Source organism: Sphaerodactylus townsendi, linkage group LG10 (genome assembly GCF_021028975.2).
Source record: "Sphaerodactylus townsendi isolate TG3544 linkage group LG10, MPM_Stown_v2.3, whole genome shotgun sequence".
Classification (NCBI taxonomy): Eukaryota; Metazoa; Chordata; class Lepidosauria; order Squamata; family Sphaerodactylidae; genus Sphaerodactylus; species Sphaerodactylus townsendi.
Genome location: NC_059434.1, coordinates 24,127,682 through 24,152,777, shown reverse-complemented (window position 1 = coordinate 24,152,777; position 25,096 = coordinate 24,127,682). Strand labels below are relative to the sequence as shown.

General features: G+C 42.0%; 1 protein-coding gene across 4 annotated transcripts in view; it reads right to left on the bottom strand.

Annotated features, from left to right (window-relative positions):
• The window catches only part of PDGFRA (platelet derived growth factor receptor alpha), a 66,167-nt gene that overhangs the window by 5,722 nt on the left and 35,349 nt on the right, over positions 1-25,096 (bottom strand). For all 4 annotated transcript variants that reach the window (XM_048510154.1, XM_048510155.1, XM_048510153.1 and 1 more), the window contains exons 11-20: positions 23,387-23,481; positions 23,158-23,290; positions 16,007-16,111; positions 13,639-13,749; positions 11,786-11,939; positions 9,445-9,611; positions 4,046-4,161; positions 3,777-3,899; positions 2,029-2,140; positions 803-902 (exon numbers count right to left, since the gene is read on the bottom strand). In XM_048510154.1, coding sequence (XP_048366111.1) covers positions 803-902; positions 2,029-2,140; positions 3,777-3,899; positions 4,046-4,161; positions 9,445-9,611; positions 11,786-11,939; positions 13,639-13,749; positions 16,007-16,111; positions 23,158-23,290; positions 23,387-23,481 — 1,216 coding nt within the window. The remainder of the gene's footprint in view (positions 1-802; positions 903-2,028; positions 2,141-3,776; positions 3,900-4,045; positions 4,162-9,444; positions 9,612-11,785; positions 11,940-13,638; positions 13,750-16,006; positions 16,112-23,157; positions 23,291-23,386; positions 23,482-25,096) is intronic.

Sequence of the window (25,096 nt, the reverse complement as noted above, 5' to 3'; positions counted from 1 at the left end):
ACTGACTAAAATTGACTCCTCCCCTGGCCATGCCTCCAGCCCACCCCCGCTACATTGGCAGCATCAGGGGCCTTGGACACTGTCACAGCTTCTTTCATGTGTTCCAGTGCCGGGGGGGGGGGGCAGCAGACTCACCCCTCTGCTGGGGTAAGTGCCCTGGGGAGGCCAAATCTGCAGGTTCGGAGTCATCTCGGTCGAACGAGTGCATTCAACCCCCTCCCCCTTTTGGATGGAGCTCTTAACTATTCATTTGTAATATTTGTAAATATACCCAAAAAAAGACACTTAAAATGTTTGACATAGTTTTGGAGATTGTGAGGGGTTTGAGGAGGGGTGGGATATCCAGCACCATGCTAATATGGCTTTAACTTCAAATTTGTAGAACCACTGTTTTTGAATCTCAGGTGCCTTTTTAAAAATCAGATCTGGGGAAAGCTGCTTTCCCCTCAGTCAGATGGCAGTTACAAGGAATTAAGTTGGGTTGAGCTGAAGTCTGTTGTTCCTCCCCACCCCCTCAGTGCTATGGTCCTTATTTGAAACCTGTGGTGCTTGGAAACTTAGTTCTGTACAGGTGTTGTAGGACTAAGGGGAAATTGATGTGGACTGGGGGAACCCAGACTTGATTTGTTAAAAAATGTGACATCTTGCTTGGACCCCAGACCCAGAGGAAGAGGTACGTATGGACTTAATGGAACAAAAACGCTTCCCCATCAACCTTATAGTTTTGTCCATTTCATGTCTGTCTCCTCTTCATGTCACTGAGAAAAAGAGATCAGGAGAGGGGCATAAAGAGAATACGTACACCTCACTGGTAGCATGGTCAGGTTTTGCCATTCGATAGCCACTTTTAATTTTGTTATAGAACATCGAATCAACCATCATGCCGGGGTAAGGAGTACCACCTAAAGATCAAGAAGACAAGGGGCCATTAAATGTCTGAAGAGTCACCACAGCTGGTTTTTTTAATAAGTTCTGTCAGAATCTTACAAAGGTTCAACATACATCTAAAACATAGGTGTCAAACTCGCGGCCCTCCAGATGTAATGGACTACAGTTTCCATCATCCCCTGCTAGCATCATGCTGGCAGGGGATGATGGGAACTGTAGTCCATAACATCTGGAGGGCTGCGAGTTTGACACCTGTGATCTAAAACAAGATTCTACACGTTCTGAAAAATCTTTTTAAACTACATCAAGAAAGAAAGGGTTTGTTGCCATGGGCCCATCTGCTTGCAACATTCACATTTCACAATGGCAGAATTCAACTTTTCTTGGCACAGAATTTGGATTGCCTTAATGTTGTGGCAGACGTTTTGCATCTTTTTAAAGCACAAAATGCTAGTAGACTTTTTCACGTTTCACCCAGACATTTAAAAATGAGTAGCGTGACTTTTGGCGCTTTCTCATGAATGAGAAAAGCTACCCGTATTTACAGTGAAATCTGAAGCAAAGTTATATCCTTCTAAAACACTGGATTTATTTTTTTGTATTTATAGTCCATGACTCAAAACGGATCATGCAATGCAAACTCATAACAGTTCATACAAAGAGACATCTACTAAGCACAGTGTAAGTCAATGCAACCAGTATGAGGACTCATCAAATAAGCAAAGTACTACGACTAGGATTACTGAAATCTGATGCAGGCATTGTACAAAATATGACTACAATTCAGGCATGCTCAACACATGTATCATATGTGCATTCATCATAACTTGTGAACAGGGCTACAGTGTTACTGAGCCAGGCTCATTGAGTTTGGCCTTAACTTTTTAATCATTATTGAGGGTAAGAGTCAAAGAAGAATACGGTCTTTTGGAATCAAACAAATGGTGGCTGTTTGAGAAAAGGATATAGCCAGACAACTTAGGAATATGTCCCACCATCCTGCCTTTATAAACTCTCAAATTAGTCTTTTTAGAAGAAAATGTTTGGAAGGAAGACAGTTGGTATCTGGGATACGTATCCGTGTAACAGAACACCTGCAGATTTAGTTACTGAGTTGTTGTAGATAATTAGGGTGCCTACCAAGAGAAAATATTTCCCACAGCAGAATGCCATATGACCAGACGTCACTCAGTGTTGTGTACAGATTGTCAAAAATACTTTCAGGTGCCATCCATTTCACTGGAAGAAAGGTCTGCAGGGGAGAAAAAGTTAACCAGAATGATTGCAAATCAATCTTATAGGAAATGTTCACCAGCAGATTTTTAAACTTTATTTACAGACCACCTAAACCCCCCCCCCCCTCTTGATATTAAAACTATGCTTCCCAAAGGCGACACCCAAGGACAGCGGAGGTTAAAATCTTACAGCAGAATAAATCATCAATACTAGGACCTCAAGTGGGGATGCTGTAATATACTAGGGCTGTTCATATGTTACTGTGAATTCGTAAACATATATGCGTGTGCATCAGTAAGAAAAGTAAACATGCATCCATTTTATAAATGAAATCAAGGACCAGGACCTGGATACACAAGCAGTTTCAATCACACCTTCAGATTACAGGTATTAAACATAACGTGGGAATTACTCAACTCAAGTAAAGACAAATCAAAGGTACACTATACACACATTGTCTGTGCATTCACCATAACACGTGAACAAAGGTACTGTAAAAGCTGTGATGGACTATAAGCACCAGACATTATCTTTTCCCAGAGGGTACTAATGAAAATACAGCTATCGATTTCAGTGGGGTGACCCTCGGATGTCGTCGTTGAGATTGCCGAAAAGCTAAGCCAGGAAATATTGATAGATGATTTTATGAAGACTGAGAAAAAAATGTCCCAGTTGGTTTGAGAGGAAGCTTATGCTTGTTGGATACATACTTTAATTAAAGCATCACATCAACTGATCTGGCTCATTATTACACAGTGAAATTGTTTAGATTGTTAAGTCTGATGCAAATCTGCACCACCACCCCCTCCACCCCCAACTGCAGCCTGACAGCTACATCACACATTTCTTCAGTTTTCCAGCAGACAGGCCAACCTGGGCACAATGGAGCCAGCCAAGAGGAGAGTGGGCACTTTACTATCATGTATGATGCATAACAGCTTTTCATGTTGGTTGTCTTTAGTAAGGATAGATGGAACAGCCTGCCTGGTGGAACAGCCTCCCTCCACCTGTCTGGGCCCTGCGGGGCCTTGGTGAGTTCCGCAGGGCCTGTAAGACTGAGCTGTTCCACCGGGCTTTCGGGGGGGGGGGGCAGCTGCTGAGGGTGTCTCCTGCCTCCTACCCCCTTCCCCCTGTTTTTTGTCTTTTAATTACATGGCCCATTCTAGTGAGGGGCCTTTTTAGGTTCCTCAGCAGGGTTTAGTTTCAGTTCTCGGATCCTGGGTTTGTATACTGTAATGTTGTACTGCTGCTTTAATGGTTTTAGTAATATTACAGAGCTTATATTATATTTGCATTAGTTTTAACTTCTGCTCCGCCTGCTGATGTTCCTTTTGTACACTGCCCTAAGCCCTTCGGGAGAGGGCGGTATATAAATTTAATAATAAATAAATTAATAAATAAATAAATAATAAAGACTGGCCAGTTTGGAGAACTGAATGGCTAATGAGAACCAAAAAAAATTCCCTAGTATTTTTCATCCAAATGTCAGTTGTTCTCTCTCTCTCTCTCGCTCTCTCTCTCTCTCTCTCTCGCTCTCACACACACACACACACACACACACACACACACACACACACCCCGACTAAGGGAACCTTATATAATGCTTTAATACCAGAATGCACTTGTCTACTGAAAGGCTAAAGTATACATACACTGCCCTTGGAAACGTAGTTTGAGTCATGCATGATGTCTCTAGCCAGGCCAAAGTCACAGATCTTCACAATTTTTCCTTGAGCCAAGAGGACATTCCGTGCTGCCAAGTCACGGTGCACACACTGCAGAGGACATACAGCATATTAGACATCAGAGGACCTTGATTAGCATTTGGCCTTGTATTAGAGAAATAATAATACTGTGTCATCAGTGTACATGGGGCTTATATAAACTTGGCAGTTTGTTCCATTATCTTCCATTGTCTTACATTTTTAGAAGCTAAGAACTCCATTCCCCGGGCAACTTGGTAAGTGAAGCTCAGGAGGTCCAATAAAGTGAGGCCTTCAGAATTCTCATCAGACAGAAGGTTCTTCACATCTGGTTCTGTTGAGAGGAGGGAAGACGAATGAAAACACCTGTAATAGGAAGGCACCTTGAAGGCAGCCTAGTGCAACAGTCACTTTGAACTGGCTTTGAGGACGGGCTCAGCCTTCAACTTATAAATAACCATTTAGAATTTTCTGAGAGGCTATTGTGAGGGTGAGCAGATGCACCTGCCTTCCTTAATTGCAAAAAAAAAAAACATTTGAGAAACATTTATTGCAAAATGCATGGGAATAAAAGGAGAGTGTGTTTTCCTATGCAACTGTGGCTGTTTCCCTGCCCAACTCTAATGTCCACTCACCACTGCTTTGCATGAAACTGGATCAATATTACTAAAATAACAGGTCTCCCTCAAAACAGAGCTTCAAAAAAGGCGACTCTCTTGTGCATTTTCATCAGTCAATGATAGACAGTGACTATATTTTTTTAAAATCAAAAGTTATAGTTAGCATTTGCCCTTTTTTATTATTATAGACCTTTCCAAGAAATTGTAGGATGAAAGATGTACCACCTACATATTATGCCACTTGCTTTTATGTGATTCCAGTTGTGGTCAAAACCCAAAGGGATGATTATGAGATGGCATAGCCTCTTCGACTTTCATTTGTGTATTTTCATTTTTGTCCCATTTAGCTCTGCTGAGCACAGTGATGTTCCTTAGCCAGTATTCCTTGGGGGGCATCCAATACCATCAAAGGGCAAATGATTTTCCCGCAGCAGAACTTGTTATTTTGTTTTGAAAAACCTAGCAGCAACAAGACTAAAACCTGGTTCTTCCATTACCCGCCTGGCTCGGGCAAGCACTGAAGTAGACTAGTCTGTGCCAATCAAATCTGTGTCTGGGAAAGAGTCAGTATCTGGCATCAACAGCAGGAGGTGACCAAGCCTAGTTTGGAAGGCACAGATTGGATTTCTAAGGGTAAGGGAAAGGGATGAGTTAGCCACATTGCCCTTTGCCAGCCTTCAACTGGGAGCTGTCAGTGGATGGGAGTGAATCCCAAGAAACTTCAAAGCCAAAGTGCGTAAAGTTCTGCTATATATAAAGGTAGCAAAAACCGACTGTGACACATCTGACAGAGGACCTCACAAGGTGTAACAGGAGTGGCAGCATGGCATGGACCAACTGTCTCTAAACTGGTTAAAAGTCCGCTATTGTTACGTGATGCAGGAAAAGGGAAAATAATATGTTTATTCCAGAGGTGGTTATGAATAGCTACTTCATATTAAACTTTTTCAGATGTTCTCTCTGCACATACCAGGAGGGTGGCAATCATGGGCACTGCAAGCACGCGACTTCTAATAGGCATGTTTATGGATATGGACTGTGTATGTCTCTGTCATTGCAGATGCAAGACACAAGGAAGAAGGAAGAGATATGGAAACCACTAGAAGAATATTTTCACATAAGATACAAGATAGTTAATTATGTTATATATATGACAAGATAAGTAAGAAACAATGTATATCATTTAGAAAGTCTCTATCGCAAAATGCCTTTCCATCTGTATTTACCGAAATGTAAACAAAAACCAGACATCGTAAAAGGGAAGTCTTTAGTTTAATACTGATGAAATTATGAAACGCTGAAACTGTGTAGGAAATTGTTTTATTTACTTTAAAGCAATGTATGCTGTACGGAATTTGTAAACATGTTTAATGTTTTAATTAATAAACATACTATAATAATAATAATAATAATAATAATAATAATTATTATTATTATTATTATTATTATTATTATTATTATTATTATTATTATTATTATTATTATTATTATTATTTCACTGGAACTTGTGCCACAACTACTATCTGCCTGTGATAACCAAAGGGCACTGGTGGAACTACAAAACCTGAAAAAGGTCACTCTGAAAATGAACACGTAAAAACTACTCTTGGACTTCCGGTTCAGACTGACAAAGTTTTTGGAACACAATACTCTTGACCTCACGATTGTGGAAAAAAAGAAAGTGTGGATAGTTGATGTTGCAATTCCTGGTGACAGCAGGATTGATGAGAAGCAACTAGAAAAACTTACATGATACGAGGATTTAAGGATTGAACTACAAAGACTCTGGCACAAACCAGTAAAGGTGGTCCCAGTGGGTGATCGCACACTGGAGTGCAAAAATTTTAAAGATCTTAAACGGCACTTAAAAACAATTGGCGCTGACAAAATCACCATATGTCAGCTGCAAAAGGCCACCCTACTCGGCTCTGCACGCATTATTCGTCGATACATCACACAGTCCTAGATGCTTGAGAAGTGTCCGACGTGTGATGTAATACAAAATCCAGCATATTGATCTTGCTTGCTGTGTGTAACTGTTTTGTATCAATAATAATAATAATAATAATAATAATAATAATAATAATAATAATAATAATAATAATAATAATAATAATAATATGCATGGTAACCATGTTGTCTGAACAAAGGCATGGCATGCATTTTGCAGTTGTGCAGGGGCTTCTTTACATGTGAACCAACCACTGAATTTTCTAGGGAACGTATTCACAGAGGTTTCCTTTGCAGTTATGTTGTCAACACATATTTTAGAACTCCGGCATTGAGGGAAATGGCTTTAATTTCCTTAGCAAGTGCTGCTAGCTGTTTCTTCCTGCAAATAGGTTAGACTGGTTGCATCTGGGCATTTTTAGGAGATAAGGGCATGACCTGTTTAAAGTGCAGCACCTTTAGGAGAACCTACATGGTGATGTTACTTCAGAAGGTTTCCTTGGATCTACTCTTTGCTATGTTGATTCTGTTAGACTAGCAGATCTGGTCTGATTTTATTGGAATGCTGAATGATTTTATTGATTTTATTGTTTTTATTGATTTTAATGATTTTATTGTTATTTTATGTATGTTTTGGACAGGGAATGCAAACTGACTTCAGTTTCAAATGAAGAAGAAGAAGAAGAGTTTGGATTTATATCTCCCCTTTCTCTCCTGTAGGAGACTCAAAGGGGCTTACAAACTCCTTTCCCTTCCCCCCTCACAACAAACACCCTGTGAGGCAGGTGGGGCTGAGAGAGCTCCGAAAAGTGTCGACAAGCGGGGGTCTGCAACCTGCCATGCTGGCAGGGGCTGATGGGATTTGTAGTCCACAAACATCTGGAGAGCCGCAGGTTGCAGACCCCTGGACTAGCCCAAGGTCACCCAGCTGGTGTGTGTGGGAGTGCATAGGCTAATCTGAATTCCCCAGATAAGCCTCCACATCTCAAGCGGCAGAGCGGGGAATCAAACCCGGTTCCTCCAGGTTAGAATGTACTTGCTCTTAACCACTACGCCACTGCTGCTCCTGTAGGAAGGCCTACAAATGCTTTCAATTAATGTAAATAATAAATAAAATCCACTTTTCTCTCTTTAAAGCTATACAGCCCCATCCAAAGGGGGGGGCTAATCCACTTGGGGGAGCAGCGGGCAGCTGCACTGCCAGATTCGCCTTTCCCGGGGCACCTGCCCTGGCGGAGGGACAACCCTGCCAACATGCAGCTGCCTCAGCCCTGCCTGGCATTGGGACACTGTGCTGGATGCCGTGCAGCATCCCAGGGCCCCTGCTGCTGCCAGTGTGGTGGAGGGGGGGGACCAGGGGCGTGGCCAGGGAAGGAGCTTACGTTAGTCGGCTCCCTCCCTGCCTTTGCCGGCATTATGCCTGGTCCTTGGACTGACACTGCCCAGCCCAATGGGGCTTCTTGGCAGCGGGGAGGCTTTTTTATTGTTCAGACCTCCCCAGGCCCCCAGGAAGCCTCCATGGGAGAAGCAGGGCAGTGTAGCATCAGCACTGTAGCCTGCCACCACTGAGTTTGGATGGGGCTATTAGCCATCCCTGGCAACCCTTCAACAGGGGTATATATATTTTTAATTGCTTTATTGTATTTACAGTTATGAGAGTACACATATACATCCATAATAAAATCATAATCTATTTACAACATCCTAATATATTATAACATTACCATATTGTTCCATTTTCAGTTTAACATAAACTTAATGAGCTTCCGCGATGACATACCAACCTAACAATAACATTTGTTACTTTAATCTAATAATTATATTTATTTTATATTTCTATTATTTCTTATACTTCTTAAATTATATCTAAGATCACATATAACACATATAACAGGGGTATATTTTAATGTCTTTTAAAATTTTGTTTTAGTACACCATGTTTCCCCGAATATAAGACAGTGTCTTATATTAATTTTTGCTCCCAAAGATGCGCTATGTCTTATTTTCAGGGGATGTCTTATTTTTCTGTGTTCTGTTCGTCGGGCATGCTTCCAAACAAAAACTTTGCTATGTCTTACTTTCGTGGGATGCCTTATATTTCGCACTTCAGCAAAACCTCTGCTATGTCTTATTTTTAGGGGATGTCTTATATTCGGGGAAACAGGGTAGTACCGGTAGTTGAAAATTTTAAAGGCTCCTAGGCATTAAGGATTTTTCAGATTAAATTATTATTACAATTATACTGTATAGTGCAACAGTGTGATGTTCTTCAATACCACTGTTATAATTTTTAAAAAGAAATCCACCCCTCCCTACTTCCTTATTGTTTCATATAAGCTGACAGGAGACCACTAAGCCATCTCTCCAGCCCCTTCTGCACATGCAGAATAATGCACTTTCAATCCACTTTCAATGCACTTTGCAGCTGTGCGGAATAGCAAAATCCACTTGCAACCAATTGTGAAAGCGGGTTAAAAGTGCATTATTCTGCAAATGTGGAAGGGGCCTCTCTCTCTCTCTCTCTCTCTCTCTCTCTCTCTTTCATAGTTTGAAGTGTCTTTTGCCTGTGTTAAAAGGGTTGTATGAATATTAGTCACAGGCTCGGGTCATAGATGAGCACACTGCCTTCCACACTGGCTGATTACATCTGAATAGATGCTGGAAGACTTCCATTACTACTTGACCATATCAGCAACATATGCGCAAAAGATCTTCCGTCTCAGCAAAAGTCTCGCCGCGTATAAAATGGTCATGAAAACTGTTCTTTGATCCTTCCAGACGAGTTGACAGTTTAAACTAGAGATTGATGTTGACCACAAAGTTTACATTATTCAAGCACCTTTTTTTGATTCTACCATGGTTTGGATTTCTTGAGCATCTAGGATAGTTCTCAGGGGGGAAAACCCCAAAAGAGGGGAAACAGTGCAATAATTTCTGCAATAAGCTGTAGCATAAAAAAATCATTCAGTGTGGATATTAACACAGATACAGGTGAAGAACTAGTTAGCCTGGCATTCAGAGAAGCACGCAGATTCACTTTCACCTACCCAACACAGATTTCTTCTTGTATGAAGCAGGCCGATCATACAGAGACCTTTGAATGTCTGAATATTTTGACCTGTCTTTTCTTTCCAGCATTGGCACGTACTGAGTTGTTTCCGCTTGCTTCATATCCATATATTCACCATTGTTTTCAAAGGATAGGATCACATAGCTGAAATAAAAGCACAGCGGCAGTGTAAAGGAGCTATTGCATGGTGAGATTTAGGAGCCTTCATACACCATACTCAGTTCTATATTCATTGACTGCTGTACAAATATAATATGGTGTCTTCCCTGGGGACCTCAAGATAAAGATCAAACCGCTACTTTGTCATGCCTACAGTTGTGTTCTCAATGGTTTTCTGCTGTTCCCAGACTTTTCAAGGAATCATTGGCCCCTTCTGCACATGCAGAATAATGCACTTTCAATCCACTTTGAATACATTTTGAAGCTGGATTTTACTGTGCAGAATAGCAAAATCCAATTTTAAACAATTGTGAAAGTGGAATGAATGTGCATTATTCTGCATGTGCAGAAGGGGCCATAATAGGCCTTCTTCCCATTCCTTCATGCCACTGGAAGCCTTGCTAATGAGGAGAAAGGCAAATCAAAAGTACCCCAGAGATACTGTGCCTCAATATCTCTGAAGCCAACCTTGCAATTTCGGGAAGTTAGGTGAACACATATCATTAGTATAACAAGGACTCCTGTTAACCTCAACTGAATGGAAGGTCCATTTGGTGAAAGCAGACTGGCTTGTTTGTCTTTCTAGGGCATAGGTGTCAAACTTGCGGCCCTCCAGATGTTATAGACTACAGTTCCCATCATCCCCTGCCAGCATGATGCTGGCAGGGGGTGATGGGAACTGCAGTCCACAACATCTGGAGGGCCACGAGTTTGACACCTGTGTTCTAGGGGAATAAGTTCTACTCATGTAAGTTGATATGAGTTTCAAGAATGCACTTGTAGGATCAGAGTCTTATCCTCGGTCGCAAGAAAGATTATTTCTAGGAAGTGAGATGGCGCAGGAGGCATTACATCACAAAAGCTCCATATCCATCAACTGTTCCAACGGGACCCAGGAATGCCATTTTAATGCAGATTATTTTATGAGATATTAGTGACTGGATATGCACATTTGCTACAGTTCTGTGGCTCATAATACATTTCCAGGCAGTGTAGAATTATGAAAAAGGCCTTGCTATAAACCAACCAAGGCTCAAAGGACAGAAATGGGACAAGCAATAAGGAAGATGTAAGTGCCTCAGTTTTTCAAAAAGTTTTTACTGAGGTCACTGTGAAATATACTGGCCTTTCAGGCCCCAGTACTGATCACCTGCCACAATGCATATTTATTGATTGGACTAGGAGAGGGGAATGAATGGCCCGCATCTGTGCTCAGGAATTGGCTGTGCCAACACAAGTTGTACACTTCTATTGTAACAAACTGTTTCAATGAGATTGTATCTGACTGGTAGCATTGCAGGGCAAATCTGCTGTATTGGCCTAAAATTGGGTGAAGACAGGCATGATTTAAATATAGAGCACACAGCAGATCACTAGCCTTATAAGTGAAATGACTGTTTTTTATTCATTTTCTATCAATATTAATATCAATGTTTATATTCTGCCTTTCCTTCATGGCTCAGGTTAGCTCAGTGTGTCTGACGTGCAGACCCATTAGTCAAACACTAGTGAGATTGTCATTCTTCCTCTTCCTCACACTTTTTAGGCAGAATGCCCATCTTCTTAATTTTAATTTTTTTTACAATATGATACAATAAAATTTATTATTTGTGAACGAAGGCCCTTACAGTCTTTCTATAAGACCAAGTCATAAATGATAACATAAAAACATCCAATTCTAATCTTTTTATTTTTAAAAGCTCATCTTGATTTTATACATTTGCCCGCTCACTTATTATCATGTTAATTTAAAGAAAGAAGTCACAACATTTTAAAAGCGCAAAAAATGTCTCCAGGAATTGGAGAGAAAGGCTTCTGGAAGTCTCATTGGATCAGCCTCTCAGAAGCACAGGGCACAACTTGTTTCTGCTTCAGACTGGCACAAATAGAACCTCCCCCCTCCCTCAGTTTTTAATTCTAGGAAAGAACAGGTATACTGTGAGGTGAATGCAGAGACAGCACTTCCAGACTGGACTCCTTGCTCTAAACAATCATTTGTGTCTTCATCTGCCCACCTCGATAGTCTGGCACGAGAGTCTGCACATGTCTGCAATAATCAATAGGCTTGCTGTCTCATTCATGCACATATTGGGGTACATCCACTTGAATGAATAATTGCAGAGTCAAGCAATGTGTTCTTTTTTTAAAAAAAAAAGTACCTCCTAGTATTTTCGTCAGTTGAATTCATTCCAAAGATGTCCAAATCTTTCTTAAATTTTTCAGGATTTCGGCTCAGAAAGTTGTCTCTGTTTTTATGCAGGTAATTTACCAAGTCTCCATAAAAACAATATTCCGTAATTATATAAATTGGACCTAGCACAAGAGACAAAATAACACTTAGTATTCTCCCTCTTAACACAGCCCTATTCCTCATGGGAATTATGGTCTCATGATTCCCAGCATAGCCTTTTTGGATTGTCAGAGGAGGCCCCTTTCCTTTTCAAGCAGTCACAAAGCTAATGGAGTCCAACCCAATATATTTACAAAAAAAAACCCCACACAACTTTTTTTCTTGAAGGTACTTAGTGTTGCTTTTTGCTACCTTCAGTATCTATTTTTTGGTTTTGTTTCAAACTTTTGAAACTGGCAGCAGAATGGATTGATGTTTGTTTGAATCTATACTCTTGTCTTCATAAAAGAAAGGGTAAACTAGGACCACCTTATTTATTGTGGACAGAGCTGTCAAAACAATATGAACTCTCCATAAAATGATGAACAGCTGACAATTCTAGTCAATAGACTTCCGAAAGCTTGTGGGAAGCCAAATATCCACTCTTCCAAAATATTATGGGTTGAAACCACACTTTAGCTTTGAGCAATGCCCTGTGGATAATTTTACCAGCACGACAAACACAAAATGGCTACATCTTTCTCCTTCATGAATTGGATTTGCAGTAAATGGAAAAGATAGCAGGTAGCTTCATGGTTGCTGGATTTCTGATCATGGAATAGAAGAAACTGGGTTTCCTTTGCTTTCCCCAGATTATTTAAGAGAACAAAGGCTGTTTTTAATTGATTTTTTATTTTGCATTTCCTAAACTTTGAGACAAGCCTACAGCATAATTTTTGAAATCCTTTATTTTAAAAACTTATATAATTATTTGAAGCAATATAAATTATGACAACATTTATAACCACCCTTTACACAAGATATAGGCTTGTCTAAAAGCAATGGTCCCTGCAAAGCTCCTAAGTACCAAAAATAGATGCAACACTCCATCTCCTCTGTCAGCTCATTCCAAAGCCTTGGGGACTCCTTAAAAGATCCTGCTCTGCCGCCATTTTCTTGGATGAAACCTTTGGCAGAGTTTTGCCTCCTGATCTCAGTTGACTGAAAAGGAGTGAGAGTAGTTCATAAGAACTATCTCTGAGATATGCATATTCTAGACAGGAAATGTCAAAACCAAACACCTTAAAAACCAAACACTTGGGCCTAGAAGTTGACTGTTTGCTTGAACTGAAGGAAGCAGGCAACTGTACATTCTTACACCAAGCATGTGGACTCCCTTCTATGTTTTGATGGGATGTAAGGACAGCTAACAAAACCATATTTATCAGGGATCTTGGAGGGTTCACCCTCCCCCCCCCTATATCTTCTGGGCATGGAGCAGGGGCAGGTTTCCTGCATTCTTCAGGGTGTTGGACTAGATGAAAAGAAGAAGGGAAGAGTTTGGATTTATATCCCACCTTTCTCTCCTGTAAGAGTTTAAAAGCTGCTTACAAACTCCTCCCCTTCTTCTCCCCACAACAGATACCTTGTGAGGTAGGTGGAGTTGAGAGAGTTCTGAGAGAACTGTGACTAGCCCTGGATCCCCCAGCAGGCCTCATGCGTAGGAGTGGGGAAACAAATCCAGTTCACCAGATAAGAGTCTTCCATTCATGTGGAGGAGTAGGGGATCAAACCCAGTTCTCCAGATTAGCGTCCACTAGTCTCAACCACTACATTACATTGGCTCTCTCTCCCTGGAGGTCCTTCCCAACTCTATGCTTCTACGATTCAATGAAAACCTACCTGATTTTGTACAAGCTCCTAACAGGTTCACAATGTTCAAGTGGGGCCCAAGGTGGGTCATTATCTTCAATTCAGACATGAGAGCCTGCTTTTCGCTGGATCTTGCTGTGGCTGTTGAAAAATAAGCAGAGACGCTAATTAGAATTATATTTTACAGAGTTAACAGCGAAGTTAATAGCAATGTTAATAGCAAAGTACAGGCAAGATAAAATGATACTACAACGTGTGATGTATGTTCAATATGTTCTCATGATAGAACTTTTCTGAAATGTACTTCTTTAGGGGGGGAATCCGCTAGACTGAGTCAGTTCTTGAACCAGATGGTGTTAACATTAATCTTAGTTTAGAGAAACCAGTTTGCTCTTGCTCAGAACTGGCCTGATTTTCTTTAATAGCCCCACATGTTATGCCCATGTTATGGTTTTACAGTTTCAGGCTTTCTTAGCTCTGCTAGTATCTGAGCCAAGGCCATTAATTCATGAGCTTGTGATTTCCTGCAAACCTTAACACCCACACTCACAACATTAAAAAAATTCAATAACGACCATTTCTCCACAGGTTATTTCCCCAAGTTCAAAGCATTTAGGAAGCACCATTTTTTCCTGCTTTCTCACAGCATCACACACTTCTCAGGCATTTCCCTGACTTTTCTCCAGTCTTTCTCATACCCACTTTGCTCAGATGTTTTGGGAAATACCACAGGCCGTTTCTGCCTGCCGCGGCCAGGAGAAAGCGCCCCTGTAAGCCGGCAGGGAGTTCTGGCCGGCCTCACACCAGGGGAGCCTGCTCTCGCGACGCAAGCCGTCAAGGCGAAAGCAGGCGAAGGGGAAGGCCCGACAGACGAGCAGGCGGCTGACTCGCGCTGGAGCCGCCTCTCCCGCCCCACTCACGGTGTCCTCACCGTGCGCCTGCGGGGCGTTAAGCCCAGCCCCTCGGCCCACGCTTCGCCCTCCGACCCCTGGAGGTCGGAGGACAGTGCGGGCGGGCCTGCGACGCCCCGCAGGCTTAATGCAGGAGGACACGCTACGTCGGAAGTGGGGGCGGAGACGGGAGACAGCGTCTTCCGGCATGGCCCGATTACGCACCGCAGGGAAGACGCTCCCTTCCCAGCACAACAACCGCCTTTAAAGGGTTGTTGCTTCTTAGAGGTGGTTTGACGCCGCCCTGGGGAGGGAAGCCGTGATTCAGGTCGCCAAGTTGCCATGCTGCAGCTGCTGTGCAAACTGGCGGCGCTGGGGGAAACCTTTTTTGCCCCAGTGTCGCCATTAATGGAAGCCGTGCACGCAAAGCGGCCACAGAAAATGCCGTGGATGGCTAAAATGTGTGTGGGGAGGAGGGGAAGGATTCAGGTTTTCCTGGCCACATGGCAGCCATTGTCCCTGTCCTGGTGGCAACCATTCCTTCCTTACATGCATGATCCAAATTAGTTTTTATATCGATACATGAAAACAGGAACTTGCTTTGCAGTTTTCACCAATGTAGCTTTCACAGCCAAGCTGCCGTCTGGCTTTTGATATGGCTTGCCTAGTCTGTTGTAGGAGATTTGACAGCAAACCCTGCAAAGAAGCTTCCAGCAGTATGCACAAGTTCCTTATACGCTTCTTTTCTGCTGAAGCCCCTGGAATTGGCTTCTAAGCAAATGTGCTTATAACTGAGGCACCAGCCTGAAGCACACAAAAATCTGCTTGCCTCTAAACTTCACATGGGTCTGAGAGGCAGCAAGGAGCACAGAGCTGAGCCTGGGCTGCCACCAGCTGCCTCCAAGACCCAGGTGGAGTTGGGAGGCAGCAGCATTGACAGAGTTGAACCCAGCATTGACCTGTGGGCACCACCTCTGAAGTTCACAGGGATTTTGGAGGTACATCCTCAGTTCAAGCACTGAGCCCGGCCAGGCTGCAGGTAAGCGAGGAAGGAGGGAGGGAGGGAGGGAGGGAGATTTTCTTTTTAAAAAAGACAACAGGCAGAATAGGCCTGAAACGCCCCCCCCCCCCCCCAAATCAGCATTTTTCAGGATCCACTTTTTGGCTCATTCCGCACATGCAGAATAATGCACTTTCAAACTGCTTTCAGTGCTCTTTGAAGCTGTGCGGAATAGCAAAATCCACTTGCAAACAGTTGTGAAAGTGGTTTGAAAATGCATTATTTTGTGTGTGCGGAAGGGGCCAGTGGTTCCTTTTTATTGCCACCTTTTTTTCAGGAGAAAAAAAAAATCCAAAAAATGCTGACAAGGTATTTGAGGAAGGGAAAAGCCCATGATATGTGGGGGGTTGGGGTGGAATAGCATGCCAATCAATTATGCTTTCCAAGACCCAATTCAGACATGTACATTTCAGCACAAATTGGAGTGATGAGAAATAACTGCACTTACGCTTCAACATTTTCACAGCCACCTTCATCACTGGCTGAGACCGGCTTAATCCGTATGCAGTTCCTTCAACTACTTTCCCAAAAGCTCCAGAGCCAAGGATCCTGCCTACAAACAACAGAGAGGCAACACTTTATCTTATCTTGCTGCTTTACTGTTCTGTATAGAATCATAGAGTTGGAAGAGACCACAAGGGCCGTCAAGTCCAAGCTCCTGCCATGCAGGAAGACACAATCAAAGCACTCCTGACAGATGGCCCTTTAGTCTCTGTTTTAAAACTTCCAAAGAAGGAGACTCCACCACCCTCTGAAGTAATGTATTCCACTGTCAAAAGCCCTTACTGTCAGGAAGTTCTTCCAAATGTTTCGGTGGAATCTCTTTTCCTGCACCTTGAATCCATTACTCTTTGTCCTAGTCTCTGGAGCAGCAGAAAACAATCTTGCTCCCACTTGAACATGACATCCCTTCAAATACTGGAAACATCGCTATCAATTCACCCCTTAACTTCTCCTCCCCGGACTGAACATACCTAGCTCCCTAAGTCTCAACTTGTAGGGCACGGATTCCAGATCTTTTACCATTTGGGTCACTCTCCTCTGGACCTGCTTGTCTATCTCCTTCTTGAATTGCAGTGCCCAGAACTTATGTCATGCTGTTGCTATGTGTTTGACTGTGAACAAAATGAACACATTTTTAGCTCATTAAAATATTGTACCTCTCCATATTCAAAACTAAATCCTCCAGTGAAACCAGGGGAGTAAAGCCTGTTTGCGTGGGAAATTGAGGCACAGCTTCCACCCATCTCCACTTTAGAATATTCTGTTTAAATCTTGCAGTTCCTACCAAGAAGTTCATGTCAGAGAGCAATCTGTTGTGGAACTAGGATGAGAGAAAGTGACTGGCCCCAAGCCACCAAGAAAATTTCACACACAGTGTGAACTGGAACATGAATTACACTGATTCATGTCCAACACTCTGACCACTACTCCCCACCACTTCAACCCCTAAAGTCTACTTACCCCAAGGCAATTCCATTTACTTGATAATGTTACTCATGAATAAATCATTGGTAAGCAACACCCTCATTTAATTAAAAATTGACTGGGCTAGTTCATCCCACCAATACTGGACTATACTTGAGTCTTTAGACCAGTGGCTTTCAAATTGTGTTCCGTGAAATGAGACTGATCAGGAATTCTCAGAGATGAGATTGGTAAAAATGGATGAGCTTATCTAAGAGAGTGCTTTCCTGATGCTGCCCGTCTTCCCCTATGACTCACAGTCACATGAAAATGTGGTCTGTGGTTCACATGGGATTTTGGTGTGGCCCAACATGCTTGTGAACAGACGGTATATCTGCGACATGTCATAACACACCAGGGTTCTGTACAGGGGGTGCAAATAGGCTTAGAAATGTAAAGTTTATACCATCATGGTGTTACTGGTTTGGTGGGCAGGGACTATTCCTGAAAGGATGATATAGTTGAAAGTCTCAGACAATCATGACCATGTTCTAAGAGCCTCGTCTTTTTTTTCCATTCAGTTTATAAATTTAAACATTATTACGACCAGCAGCCTCTTAACTTGAAAGAAGTTTGCCAGAAAGAAAGAAAAACGTGTGAAGCTCAGCCACTGTTTATACCTCCCCTTCCTTGCCCACAATCCAAAGTTTGGTGGTTTCCAAAACAGGGCTGCTAAATCCTGTCTTCTAATAAAAACACAAGGTGCTGATAGGAAGTGTCTGCAGATCTGGAATGAAGCAGCAAATGGAAACTGATGGGCTCTAACCTGACACTCTTGCAATTCTCAATAGCCTTTAAAAAGGGGTTAAATGCTGGCCTGGTAGGTTCAGGATTGATTATGGCTGGTGAAACTGTACTGTCAGTCCTAAAAGAATGGCTGCAGAAATTATGGACGTGTCTACATGACTGCATAATCTACTCTACTGCTCTGGTTCCCATCCAAGTAACTGTGGCTATGTGTGTTGGAATAAGCGACTTCTGCATGCCTGGACACTGGGGGGTGCTGTATATCACTCTAACTGTGATGTTGCCTCTCTTGTTTGCCCTCCTTGTCTGGGCCAGGAGACCGCCCACTAACTTCCTTTCTTCCCCATGCTAGCTTCACTTCTGCTCTAGCCTTTGAACCGAGCGCATGGTCAATGGCAGCCTGCTCAGTGGGGCCTTTGCCACTGCAGCATCCTCTCACCTCCACACACGTGATGGCGCGTTAGTTGTGCCCACTTGTCATAGGGAAAGTAATCTCTTTAGTCTAGGGTTCTTTCTATCTACCTTTTTCTTGGAACAAAGTTGTGAACTGAAGATGATTGAATAAATGTAAGTTTTACCTTTTACATTTATGTCTCTGGAGAAGTTTCTATAAACTGCAGTCACACACACTACTGGGCATATCCATGACTCTAAACGAAATCTAACAATGTGAACTATTATTCAGCTAGCAGTTTGCAACCAAGTAGTTCCCTTACCCTCCTACACTACAATTTCCAGAGGGAGATGGCTTCAGACCTAAGAATTAAGTTGGCTTCAGACCAGGCTACATTTATAGTGAAGGCTCAACACTTTCAGTTTCTCTAGATCATGTGGAGATGGGCCAGAATGTGTATTAATTTGTATTAATCAAGAAACATGAAAGTTATAGAACCAAAGAAGCTAAGAATCAAAATGGAGCTTCTGTGTAAGTGACCAGCAGAAACCTGCATGTTTTAGCAACAGGTCAAAGGAATGTTGCCAGGTTTCTCAGTGAATATGCAGGCCAGCAAGATAACATCTTTAGTATCTTGGCATAGAGGGCCTACGTGACAGAAGACAAGATGCATTTTATTACCTTGTTTTCTTGGTTAGGTTTTGGGTTAGAAATGAATGTGATTAGTTAAATTACAAAGTATTTTTCTATATAGTTAAATGAGCACAGAGAAATGATAAATGAGAGTGATTCATATTTACATGTATTTGTATTCACTATAATTCTATTTTCTTAGAATCATTGTATAATTGTTAGAATCATGTTTTAACATTTCATGCTGAGGGAATTGAACAGAGAAGTTTTATGATCCAAAAGAATGTCCTGCATACCTTGAGGACATAGCTCTCTCTGAGAGCCAAACTTGGCCAAACGGGTTTTTCTTGAAGACAGTGAGCTAGCTTTTATTACTATCCTTTGTATATGCATAGAGGCCATAAACTAACAGCATGTAGCGTTTGAATTACAGAAGGAATGTGAATACGTAGAAATATAGGCTGTCTTCATGTGACCAGTTCTGACCAATTAGATTTTTAAGGTATACGAATCATAATACGTAGAGTAAGGGGATGGACTGTGTGACGTCTTTGCATCTACAAAAATTCAGGTCTTCCTCTACTGGCCGTGCCTCCTTCGAGAGCCACCCAGGAGAAGGCAATCTCCTGTAACATTCTAAACATTGGATTGGGGTGTGCCTCCTTAGGGAGAGGTCACCTTCTGTAACTTATCTGTATTCTGTAACATTCTGAATTCAGTGTCTATCACTCGAGGGCACTGGGGAGTGTTCACATTCTGTAACTTGCTATATTCTGCTAAGTAAAACTGTCTGTTTGTTTTTCTAATATCAGATGCCTTGCTTTTATTTCTAACTTAGTTTTTCTTAAAACTAATCTTGCTGTGTAGGACCAGAGAAGCGGCTCTGGCCCCACAATCACAAGAACTTTTAGTTTGATTTTTAGCAGACCACTAGATCTGATGGTTATAGAGAATCCCTTGCAAGACAACTCAGAGCACATGTTTGTAGTACTTTCTCTGACCAGGGAAATGTAACTTTCTCACACTGTGAATAGCAATCCTTTCCAAGGTTCCTATTTTCCTGCATCTGTGCATTTCTGGTTTTCTGTATTTGTCAGAGTTGGTACCAATCCTGCCTTTGCGTAACTGAGGCCCCTTCTGCACATGCAGAATAATGCACTTCCAATCCACTTTCAATGCACTTTGCAGCTGGATTTCACTGTGCAGAATAGCAAAATCCACTTGCAAACAATTGTGGAAGTGGATTGAAAGTGCATTATTCTGCATGTGCGGAAGGGGCCTAGGTCAGCTCATAAACATTAAAAATAAAACACTATCTCCTTCTAAAAATGTAAGTGTACAAAACAAGTCCTGTAAACTAAGATGATCTTGGCTTGAATCAATATTCCCCATAAACTGTGCATGTGCACAGCTGTGTGGCCACCATATCGGTGCTGCGCAGAGAAGGGGCTAGCCGGCAGAGGGAGCTCTCCCAGGCAGCTCAGCTCTGTGCAGACTCGGGGAAGTTCCACGCATCACAGGGATAATTTCGAGGGACTGTTGGCTGGAATGTTTCTCCAATAATAGTGTCTGGTTCAGAAATTGAAATAAAATAATTATATTGACGCCCTTTTGGTTTTTAATTTTGGATTCATATTGGGATTTTAATGGATTCGTGCATGTAAATTCTATATTGTTATTGTTGGAAGCTGCCCTGTGCCTGACTTGTTGTTACAAGCCCAATAAACAAACAAACAAAAATAATAATCATCATACTGGTACATTCAAATAGCTGACTTGTTAAACAAAGCCTTCATCTGGCTTCCTATGACAGATCCCTTTTTGCACTGGAGCATCCAGGATGGGGCAAAGCTTCCTGTCACTTTTCAAGCCCACGTCAACAGGCTGAGCTTAAAAGAAAACTCCAGGGTCCTTCTGTGACTGACAGTCTGCACAGCACAAGGCAGGATGCAACTCTTTGCATGGCATGCTGCTAGCGGGAGTTGATGAAATAACATGTTCTACCATATAAACCTCAGCCCATAGAAAGCTACACAGCAGAGAGAAAAATTCTACTTTGTTTGTGTACGGGATTGTTGCCACTGAGAAACATTCGAACCCTCACTAGTGATTTGAAACATTACAGTCCAGGAACAGTTTCACCACTTCTTCAGCAGTTAATTGGACCATTTCTACTGTGAAAGAGCTACAGGAACCATCATACTATGATCTCTCCTTTTCCTTAAGGAGACTCCATGAAAAAGCATAAAATTGATGAGTTTATGGGACTGTTGTCTGCCCAACCCCCTTTTTCTGTGTATGGAAGAAAACTTTAAGTGTCTGAACTTTGTGAAATGTGCTTGTGACAAGTTGCTTCCCTACTTCGGAGCTGCCAGTTACATAGCACGCTGAAACTTAGGAAATTGTCACAGACTGAAAATTGGTCTTTTAACAGATTACTATCCCAAAGGAGTATTTGGTATGTTGACAGAATGTTGTGCGCATTCAACAGAACTGGACTTCCAAGTAATTCATGCACTGACTCATAAACTAGAATATTTTAAAGTTTACTTTACAACTCATGCTAGTGAGTCAGAAAGACAGGAACATCACTGTCTCATCCACGGTTTTAATTATTATTTCATGTACATAATTAAATTCAGACTATATAACATATTTTTACAGCATGGTTTGATTTCCTCTTAACCAAGTGGATTTAATTAAGTTATGTTTTCCCTGAACCATAAATTTCTTACATGTGTTTGAGAGTGAATCACAAGTGCTTTCTCTATTACTAGAATTACCCCTTTTTATATCAGAAGGAGCAGTGCATGTAATGACATATTATGGAAATATTTCTCTTGCGGACATTCTGGACTTTCTTGTGAGATAAGCATGACACTGTTAGCATGACAGAGCAGAAAAGAAGCATGTGGAAGACCAGGGTGAGATATTTTGATTTCTAACATTAAAGTGTTCATAATAATTCCCTAATGATTTATCATAATTGCCCAGAATCAATTTCCAAGAAATGGAATTCACAGGGTGTTAGATGCTCAGAATCTCAGATCGAATCTGGCATAGTCATATGTTACTGGGGACTGCCCCATTATGCACAAGGAAATATATCCTTCCCCCTTGCACTATAACCCCTAACAGAAGTGAGTTATGTGGAGTTTGGAGTTATTTGCCCCATTACAGAAAATCCCATGACCATGTTTTCTCCTATAACATGTCATTTGGTGCCTTCCCCAGATTGTTCCTGTTTGAGCGAACAGTGTGGGGAAAGAAGTTTAAATTTCCTTCTGCATGCTGCTATGTCCCAACTGGAGTGGGAACAGCATATCTGAGGAACAGAGATCCAACATGCAAGTAACTTTTGGCTGTAAGAGAGTTCACAAGCTGGGTCCACAATCTCTACTCAGTGAACTCCATCTTGTGGGAACTGTTCCTGGTCCTGATCACACTAGCAAGACAAGGTAAACGCTACAAAAATGCCGTTAAGTCCCCAGTGCTCTCTCCCTCCAAGGAAAACAACCAATCCTTGGAATTTCTCATTGCTTGCAGAAGAAGGGGCAGGGGGCTATAGCAATATCCTATCCCTAAGAGACATATATGTACTTCTAATAGTCCTTTTCTGGTTTATATATTTGGCTACACCTATCTGGTTCTGTTCATATTTCAGATTAATGCAAGCTATGGGCCTTCAGGAAACAGTGGAGGAAGGGGGCGGGCATTTAGAAATCTCACCCCCAAATCTCCTTCTTAAGCATTCTTTGAGCTCTTGAGGTATCCAGACTCCCAGAGTCTTCTGCCAACTGCCACTGCTTGGAAGGAAACCTTAGATTCCCCCTCCCCAGACATTTTACCCTTTTACTCAATAGTCCATGACTCTGGAGCACACTGACCACACATCAAGCCAAGAGTTTTTTCCCCTTTCAGTTAATCTAGGCAGTAATATTTTTCTGTATACCTGAAGAGTCAATTTTGCTGCTTTTGTGATTGCCATAGTGTAGTATGCAGCCTAATCCTGAGGCAAATTGGGCTTCGGAGATAGTGTGGGGCCACCCCCACCAGCATGATTGGCACACCGGTTGGGAAAGGCAACGCCCAACCCAGAAGAGCCTGTGCCTCACAGAGCTGCAGCAGCCTAAATCTGCACACCAGCACAGTTGGGGCAGGCTAAGAGTATTCCCAGTGGTGGAACTGACTTTAGTCGGTTTCCACCAGAGTTTGGAGCTGGGAATGCCCCTGAGTAGCCCTCGAACTTATGCCACCTGGAAGGATTGTACTCTGAATAACTTAGCAATAATGGCTTCCATTTGCAATGAATGAGAATCCTGTTTCTGCATACAAAGGCAACTTCTTATGGTCCTTACCCAGCACTAATCCATCTCTGGGGAACTCCCATCTTGAGTCATAGGGCAGCTGCATGGGGTCCACATAAATGTACTCATGACCATCAGGACTGATGGACTCAATGACTCGCCATCTTATTTCATATCTTGGTTTCTGCAATGCAAAAAAACATGGTATGCCAAACGTTAGCTCCTTCCCAAATGGATACCTGAACAGGCTATATCTGAAAGAAGCTTGTTTCTAAATTACCTGTTTCCAAATGATTACCAGGACAATCAATGAAATTATTACAATCACTAGCAACACAAGAATTGCAGCAGCCACCGTCAATTCAGATCTTAAAGCTGTAGGGAAAAGGAAATAGAATGACGTAGATTTTTCTTTTCTTCTATATAAATATTTGAATACACATTTCAGAGCAAGTAAATAAATCTTACATTCTTAAGTTTTCAACTTTTAACGGAATACATTTCATAACTCTAAACCACTCGGACTGAAGAAGAAGAAGAAGAAGAAGAAGAAGAAGAAGAAGAAGAAGAAGAAGAAGAAGAAGAAGAAGAAGAAGAAGAAGAAGAAGAAGAAGAAGAAGAAGAAGAAGAAGAAGAAGAAGAAGAAGAAGAACAACAACAACAACAACAACAACAACAACAACAACAACAACAACAAGAAGAAGAGGAGGAGGAGGAGGAGGAGGAGGAGGAATTTGAATTTATATTCCCCTTTTCTCTCCTGTAGAATACTCAAAGGGGCTTTCAATCTCCTTTCCCTTCCCCCTTCACAACAAACACCCTGTCAGGTAGGTGGGGCTGAGAGAGCTCAGAAGAACTGTGACTAGCCCAAGATCACCTAGCTGGCATGTTTTGGAGAGTACAGGCTAATCTGAATTCCCTAGATAAGCCTCCACAGCTCAAGTGGCAGAGCAGGGAATCAAACCTGGTTCCTCCAGATTAGAATGCACCTGCTTTTAACCACTACACCACTGCTGCTCCTAAATCAAAGTTCTCATTCCTTAGTAAATCAAAGTTCTCATTCCTTTGGCTAGATGTGAGTTTTAGCATAAGAAAAACCTCCTTTACTTTACTGAGCCATTCACTAACTTCAGGCCTCTTGTTTGATTTCCAGTAACGTGCAAAAGTTAAACGTGCTGCAGTAATTAAATACGAAGCTATATTTCATAACCTAATTAGCTGAGGTTTGTCATCTTCAGCAGATGGTTGGGAAATCATGCCAAGGATACCAGAGAAATTCCTACATCGCTTTTTTATATAAAAAGAAAGCTAAGCAGATTCTCTATTGGCTTTTATTTTAAATAACATGGGCTCTGAAAGGGCTGCTCATAGATATCTTTAAAGAAAACAAGTAAGATTGAAGCTTCAGCAATTAATTAGCTAGAAGGAAGTCTTCCTATCAAACAAACTGGAGGGCCTCATGAGCTCAAAAATGAAGTCATATTCCAGAATGAAAGACTTTGAAGAATCATCCTTGTATCCATCTTCCCTCTTGTTTATTTCCTTTATTGAGAACTGGAGCTGCTTATCTCACTGTTTTAAACAAGAGATGGTAAAATTAAGTGATTTTAAGTCTCTTAAACTTGGGTTTGATCTCATGGACAGAACAGTTCCACGAACATTGGGGCCTTCTTCTGACACAAGACACCTTCCCCTGAGCCAGAGGAAAAGGCCTTGTGCCGGAGGAAGGCAGAACAGATCTAAGGAATCCAACAAGAGGTGCCAGGTCTCTCACTCTGGCAGAAGATCTTCTTGACACCTCAACACCTTTGTGGAGCAGCAGGAGCAAAATGGAGAGGGAAATCAGTGTCCCACTAACAACATCAGATGCAGCACAAAACAGGAAGTGACACCAATGCCGATTTCATGGCCTCCACCCCCAGAATCTCTGACCAGCTGCCAGTGTTCTGCCAGCGACCCTCGATTCAACCCGTTGATTCTAAATTGAAGT